This window comes from Maylandia zebra, linkage group LG11 (assembly GCF_041146795.1).
Source record: "Maylandia zebra isolate NMK-2024a linkage group LG11, Mzebra_GT3a, whole genome shotgun sequence".
NCBI lineage: Eukaryota > Metazoa > Chordata > Actinopteri > Cichliformes > Cichlidae > Maylandia > Maylandia zebra.
Window position 1 is genome coordinate 15,060,258 of NC_135177.1, and position 8,088 is coordinate 15,068,345.

General features: G+C 43.6%; 1 protein-coding gene across 2 annotated transcripts in view; it reads right to left on the reverse strand.

The window, feature by feature from the left end:
- LOC101463692 (myelin basic protein) overlaps window positions 1–5,064 on the reverse strand; it is a 49,430-nt gene extending 44,366 nt beyond the window's left edge. The window contains exon 1 of one of the 2 annotated variants that reach the window (XM_076889832.1): window positions 4,714–5,064. In XM_076889832.1, the coding sequence (XP_076745947.1) occupies window positions 4,714–4,743 (30 nt within the window). In that variant the 5' untranslated portion in view covers window positions 4,744–5,064. The remainder of the gene's footprint in view (window positions 1–4,713) is intronic. The other variant, XM_024804160.2, reaches the window with a different exon arrangement.
- Window positions 5,065–8,088: the final 3,024 nt, after the last annotated feature.

Consider the following 8,088-nt stretch of genomic DNA (forward strand, 5'->3'; position numbering starts at 1 on the left):
AATTTCCTCACTTTTGTGCTGTTTGGATATTAATGATCGATGCATGTGTAACAATTTTCAAGCAAAGTTTCGTTCAGATTGGCCCAAGTTTTGAGGAGGAGGTAGGGTACAAACTAGAGCAGGGCGATATGGCCAAAAATATTTATCACGATATATATTTGAAAATTTGCGATAACGATATAACTGACGATATAATTGATGCGAGACAAAATACAACTCCACAACATTACTAGCGCAAAAAGACAACCTTCCATTTATTTTCACTTAAACAAGAAGCTGGTTTTTATGTACATTAAAGCTTTATAAAAATGTAACAGTGCAAATGCAAATTCCTTGCTGAAAGTTTAACCAAAAGGCATTTCCACTAGAAATGGGCTGACATGTCCTGAGCATAACCATGTATAATATCCACTGAAGTTAAAAAGAGGTGCTTTGCAACATTAAACTGCAGTGTGCAGTACATATTTTTCGTACCATAAGGTGCACGGGATTATAAGGCACATTAAGCGAAACAAAGCAGTCAGATAAATCAAACTTTATTAAACTCATTCTTCTTGCTTCCTCTACTTCTGTACCATTGATTCATTAATGCTGTATTCTCTGGCAGCTGCTCTATTCCCATGTTGTTGCAGTATATTAATGACTAACCTCGTATTGTGGATGGATTATCTCAGTCCTGACTGAAGTTTGGTCCGTTTACAGCATCCTGCCATGCGATTGCATTTGTCTTTAACTATCAGGAACCTTAACGTTAACTTTTATAAGTGGTAAAGTGTTAGTGTTCGTCCTCCAGCTTCACTGTTTATGTTATGCTAACATAGCTGTCTCGCTAGCGATCACGTAGCACATCATTATATACCAACTAGTCCAACTCTAGTAACCCTACAAACGTCACTGCTGTTTAGTTTCCTGTCTTCATTTATGTTGGAAGTGATAGCAGAGCTGTACGTTTGAATTTTTTCAGAAATCTCTCAGTCAGAACATGCAATATCATGCTTAGGTAACTAGCGAAACTAGCGAGCTAACATCCGCTAGCTTCCTGCTAACTTCTAACTCCGTTAAATGTAATACATTTTGTTTTCATGGATGCCTGGAAGTTAAACTTCATAGTTTCACCTGGTAAAGCAGCAATGCTGATCGTTTTATTAAAGATGAAAGAATTTAGACAGTTTTTAACTCTCAGTGATGCTGCAGTGTTCGTTTGACCTACTAACTTTCTTGGACTATGTCAAACTTGTAGTTTAGACTAACAACTTGGCCAATTAAAAAGGGATTAATTAAGTAATTTAGAAGCAAATAAGCCTGAAATTTTATATTAAGAATCTGAAATTTCAGAATTTGACATTTTTCCTTTTCTCCATATTTGTGATGTCTCTCAATGCTCTTCTGACATCTTTTTCACTGCCCCTCTGGTTCTGCCACAGATCTCTTCCTCCTCTTAAGTGCTTGCTCAAAGAGAAGAATCAGATGAGATCATTAGAGTTCTCTCTCTAAAATCAAAGCATCTTTAGCTTACTATGTAAAGCGCCCTTCGCTTCGGGTTTTGCATGTTTTGCATTGACGCCATTAAAAGCAAAAACAAAACAAGCTGAACGGAATTTAAATGAAAACCCTTCAAGTCGTTTTCCCCTTTCATCAGTATTCCTCTTGAATGAAACGGCAGTTGGCCACGCGCATCTGCCCGAACTACAGCAGTTCCACCACAGAGAGAGGTGATGCTAGCCTGCGGGCTCCAGCTGTCTGCCTAAAACACCAGAGTCACTGCCTTCTTCGCTTCTTGCTCTCCTAACATGAGATAATTGGTCTCAGGGTTGAGTGATTTATTTGGATAAGCTCCCCTTTCTTTGACTAAAATATCAAACTGTGGCACTTTTCATCTTAAACTAGCAAAGATTCTCTGATGTTGTTTCGAAGGAGGGCCATGACAACATAGACTACAAATATACTCTGTATAAATACAGAGCTGCTATTGCATAGAAATGTCTGAGAAGACAGCTGTGGGATCTTCCTGTCTTTAAAAAAAAAAAAAATTGGTATATATAGCTCTATGGGAATACCAGACATCAGTTGGAAAAAAAAATACTCCCAGTGGTCCAATACTAAGCACAGCAATTTGCTTTGTTAATTCATGTTTGTTTTGAGATGTTTTGCACAGGAACTTTCCATCACTCCCACAGGGGCCTTACTGACATAACCTGGAGCCTGAACACTAGCTTAGAACTCCACAATGAAGATGTATGACCCAAGCAACTTGCTTGCATTTGCCATCTATAATATGACTCTAAAGCAGGGATGGGCAATTATTCATTTTCCCCAAGGGGCTATATTTAGGACAAAACTATAACATTTACTCTTACAAAGACATAAAATTAATATTGAGCAGGACTGAGTTCAGCTCACTGTTGCAGCCCTCCACAACTGTCCCAGTTTTTCATTTCATTTCTTTAGAAAATTAATTGCCCATCCTTGGCCCAGAGGGATAACGTTTAAGCAACACTTTCAAGGCTGTGACGCTACTTTCAATGACAACATATGCTGTCAAGAATTTCATAGAGCAACGCTGCCAACACCCCACCTAGGGTAAAACTAACAAAACGAGTGCACTGCTGCGCAGGAGGTGAAGGTAATGTGACTCAACCTGTTTGCCAGAGCAGGCACAGACAGGAAGGGGGAAGTGAGAAACGGGAGGAAGTTTGTGAATCTCTGAGCACGGAAGTTGACAAACCTCAGTGTATCACCTGTAAAACACAGATGTAGCAAGTGGATTCAGTGCACGTGCAGAAATGGGGTCGAAAATGTTGGCTGAGAAGGAAAAAATTCTGAATGTTTGCACAACTGATTGCATGATACTCACGGGGGGGGGGGGGGGGCTTGCTGGTGCAAGTACAGCATGTTCATAAAGGCAAAGGAATGCCAGCCGGGACATGTGAGCAAACCTTCCTGGTATTTCTTTCTCTTGGCCTAGACAAATGCATTCCTGTGGCCTTCGCAACTCAGGTACTTCCACAGAAAATAGAGTTGGCTCCAGAAACTTTGCGAAGGTTAACCTGGAGCCGCTGGTAAAAGCTATGTCTGTGTAGTCAGCGATACTAAAAATATCCACGTTTCAATCTGTACCAGAACTGAAACCGGAGTGTAATTGTGTTATGTTACGATAACTATTAATAACTTTTTTCATCATCTGAAGCAAAATAGAAAAAAGGTGAGGATTAAACCTACATGGGATTTCTATCAAACAAAGCCAGGGGTTATCTTGCACAATGTTCCCTTGCTAGAGGGTCAGCAGGCTTTAATAAATCACTGTAGTTCAGGCACAGGCGCCCACTCATGTGTAAGTGCTTTATTTAGAGCTTGAGGAAAGCAGCAATAAGTGAGCATGTCATAACAGCTTTGAGCTTCAATGTCCCTTTTTATATATAACTGGCAAAGAGTAAAAATACACACATAGCTGGAAAGCTTATCGTTGGGTCTTGAGCTGCACAAGCTGCTGCTCCTTCCACTAACAGTGTGTGGATAAAAATTCTATGCTTTCGTCATAGTCACAGAGAGGCTTATGGTTTCTGTCACCAGCCTGTTTCATGAAAAGTGAGGAAAGGAGGTGAGCTTGTTGTAGAATAGCCTTTGCTTGGGATGCAGTGATGTAATACTTCAATTTCCTTCTGCTTTACACGGTTGAGTGTGCTGAAAGGCAGCAGCCTAGTCAAAACACCACCATAATTAAAGCCTAACCCATGATAAACACCTACAAAGAATGTCCAATTTAAAGACTTGTCTAGCATTAAAAACAAACAGTTGTAGCAATGCTGACTGCTGCAACTGTGAAAGGTACACTCAACAGCTTTACGCATGCATTAAGGTGCTCAGTAAATAACATGTAACCAGAGTGATCCACACTGAAGTTTGGGCGCAAATCCTCATTCGAATTCTCGCCATTTAAAGGCGCCGCACTTCGGTGCGTGTGTTCGTGTCGAGGGAAACGTGACATAACGAGTCGATTTAAACCACGGATAAATTCGGAAAACATTTAAGCCATCTACCGAAAGTGATATTAACGCTGTTTAGACTAAATAGTTCCTTTCTCTGCTAGCCCAGTGGACGACTGCTACCAACAACAAAGTGGGGCTTCCGGTGGCAAGCATTAGGAAGCAAATAATAAACCCTTAAATTTACCACATTAAATTCCAGCTTGTCGAGTTAGGTGCACGCCGAATTAAAGGCACTTAAGGGCTGACTGTGAACAAGGCGTTGCTCTCACACGAAACGCTTTGTCATGTTGCGGTTAAGCGAAGAAGAGTCAAATCGCACGGTATGCTAACTGTGTTCGGAGCGCGAGGAGACAGCCGCGGGGATGGATGGACGGGGGAGTTGTTGTAGTAGTGCTGGTGGTGGGGCGACACCACCGAAGCACATGACTAACGCAGTGTCACAGTGTGATGACAGGGATGCTAACACGGCTCTCACTCCGTCGCTGTCTTCTAAAGTTACTCAGGAACTACATTCCGAGCATATTTTCGCTTCAGCTTTTGTTACGCGCCGTAAAGGCGTCGACGTGTGAAACATGTTTACTATCGCTAAACCACACGAGCTGCAGTCCACATAAAATGCAAATAGTGTCGTATCCCCCGCGTGTATGCCACTGTCTTTACACTTGCTTTCTTTTACGTGTATGTGTTTGTTTCCCTGTGAATTTTACAACCTTGACTGTGCACATACCCTTCTCCGGTTAGACTGTGTCAAATGCATCCACAGCTGTGCCTTGTACTGGATGAAACAAAGTGTCAGTCTTCTTTTAGTAGTGGTCACCGGTGGTCGTCAGCAGCATCGAAGATAACGCCTTCTTCCCCCTTTATGGTTCGCAGTTGCTGTAATCACCAAAGTGTCTCCGTTACGAAAAAAGGAAAGAAAACAAAAAAGGGGAAAAAAGAAAAACGTGTCGGTGCTTCCTGATTTAGGTACAGTGGTAGTGATGATGTTGTTTGTTAAGGGGTGGGGCGGCGTGCAGCTGTAATCCGCCAAGAAATATGGACTAAAAAGCACGCTGGTGCACGTCTGTGCATGATTAGTGACTCGTGGTTCACGGTGGGGAGGGTTAAATAAACGTGATTTTAAAGTGGATCTCACGAGCACAGAAAACAGACGGCTGTAGGATTTGCGCACTCTGAGAGCAAGCTTTACAGCCAGCAGGGTCAACGATTGCACAATACAGACAGGCAGTCAGGTTCATGCCTCGCTCAAAGCCTCCAACAGGTTAATTAACAGGGTTTCCCCCCCTCGATCGCTTTGGCGCAATTCTCATATCACAAATGTCGATCTTACCACTGCAAATGCAGTTCTCAAATCAGTAATGCATTGCCTCACCCACGCTAGACATTCTTGTTGTTTTTACACAGCTGTGGTTTCTACACATAATTTACTACTATAGATATTTGTTGCTGTGTTTATGCACTTCTTACTTAAATCTGACAACTCATCAAAAAAGTTTGTACTTTTGTCAGTCACAGCTCTTACTTGCTTTCCTGAATAATTCCCAGCATTGCTGATAGTGTTTTTAATAAAAATTTCAAAGACCAGTGTGGTCTTCTGCTGCTGTAGCCCATCTGCTTCAAGATCAGATGTGTTGTGGCTGTTTCTACCTTGAACCTTTGTAACCAGGGGTTATTTGAGTTACTGTTGCTTTCCCATCAGCTCGAAGTAGTCTGGCCGTTCTCTTCTGACATCAACAAGGTATTTTCACCCGGAGAACTGCTGCTCACTCTCATTTTAGACCATTCTCTGTAAACCCTGGAGATGATTGTGTGGGAAAATCCCAATACATCAACAACATCTGAATTATTCACATCATACAGCAACCGTGCCCAGTTCAGTCGTCTTTCTTAATTAATTGCTCGGTTTGAATTTCAGCAGGCTGTCTTGATCATGTCTACATGCCTAAATGTTTTGAGTTGCTGCTGATGTGAAAGGATGATTCGATATTTGGATTAATGTAATGAGCAGTTGAACAGGCGTACATAATAAAGTGGTTGCTGTATGTATGTAGTGTGACTTTACAGGACTATACAGTAGTTGGTACTTTGTTTAAAGATGGTGTATGTGTTCTTTGTCTGTTTTCTGATGGATTATATAAAAAAAAAAAAAAAACACCCAGCACGCCCCTGCGGGCGGTTTATCCTTCAAGCTCGGGTCCTCTACCAGAGGCCTGGGAGCTTGAGGGTCCTGCACAGTATCTTAGCTGTTCCCAGGACTGCGCTCTTCTGGACAGAGATCTCCAATGTTATTCCCGGGATCTGCTGGAGCCACTCGCCTAGCTTGGGAGTCACCGCACCTAGTGCTCCGATTACCACGGGGACCACTGTTACCTTCACCCTCCACATCCTCTCGAGCTCTTCTCTGAGCCCTTGGTATTTCTCCAGCTTCTCGTGTTCCTTCTTCCTGATATTACTGTCATTCGGAACCGCTACATCGATCACTACGGCCGTCTTCTTCTGTTTCTCTACCACCACTATGTCCGGTTGGTTAGCCACCACCATTTTGTCCGTCTGTATCTGGAAGTCCCACAGGATCTTAGCTCGGTCATTCTCCACCCTTGGGGGCATCTCCCATTTTTACCTCGGGACTTCCAGATTATACTCGGCACAGATGTTCCTGTACACTATGCCGGCCACTTGGTTATGGCGTTCCATGTATGCCTTGCCTGCTAGCATCTTGCACCCTGCTGTTATGTGCTGGATTGTCTCTGGGGCATCTTTACACAGCCTGCACCTGGGGTCTTGCCTGGTGTGATAGACCCCAGCCTCTATGGATCTTGTGCTCAGAGCTTGTTCTTGTGCTGCCATGATTAGTGCCTCTGTGCTGTCTTTCAGTCCAGCTTTGTCCAGCCACTGGTAGGATTTCTGGATATCAGCCACCTCCTCTATTTGCCGGTGGTACATACCGTGCAGGGGCCTGTCCTTCCATGATGGTGCCTCGTCTCCCTCCTCTTTCTTGGGTTTCTGCTGCCTGAGGTATTCACTGAGCACTCGGTCAGTTGGGGCCATCTTCCCAATGTATTCTTGGATGTTCGTTGTCTCATCCTGGACTGTGGTGCTGACACTCACCAGTCCCCGGCCCCCTTCCTTCCGCTTAGCGTACAGCCTCAGGGTGCTGGACTTGGGGTGAAACCCTCCATGCATGGTAAGGAGCTTTCTTGTCTTTATGTCAGTGGCTTCTATCTCCTCCTTTGGCCAGCCTATTACCCCAGCAGGGTACCTGATCACGGGCAGGGCGTACGTGTTGATGGCCCGGATCTTGTTCTTACCATTCAGCTGACTCCTCAGGACTTGCCTGACCCTCTGCAGGTACTTGGTGGTTGCAGCTTTTCTAGCGGCCTCTTCATGGTTCCCATTCGCCTGCGGGATCCCCAGGTACTTGTAACTGTCCTCTATGTCTGCAATGTTGCCTTCTGGTAGTTCAATCCCCTCAGTTCTGACTAACTTCCCTCTCTTTGTTACCATCTGACTACACTTCTCCAGTCCAAACGACATTCCAATGTCATTGCTGTATAGCCTGGTAGTGTGGATCAGTGAATCGATGTCTCGTTCACTCTTGGCATACAGTTTGATGTCATCCATGTACAGGAGGTGGCTGACAACTGCTCCGTTCCGTAGTCGGTATCCGTAGCCAGTCTTGTTAATGATCTCACTGAGGGGGTTCAGGCCTATGCAGAACAGCAGTGGGGACAGAGCATCTCCTTGGTAGATCCCGCACTTGATGGTGACTTGTGCTATAGGCTTGGAGTTGGCCTCTAGTGTTGTACGCCACATCCCCATTGAGTTCCTGATGAAGGCTCTTATGTGTGTGTGTGTGTGTGTGTGTGTGTGTGTGTGTGTGTGTGTGTGTGTGTTTATATATAATATAGCAGCATTCTGACATACCACTGACAATGTGTTAGTGGCCTTGTTCTTTTATATATTTCAAAATGAGTCAAAAGTAATTTAATTGAAAATGTCAATGCCAAGCTGTAGAATATTCAGGAAAGTGTGAGATTTAGAGTTGTGGCTGACAAAAGCACAAACTGTTTTGATGACTTGTGAGATTCAGATAATAACAAAT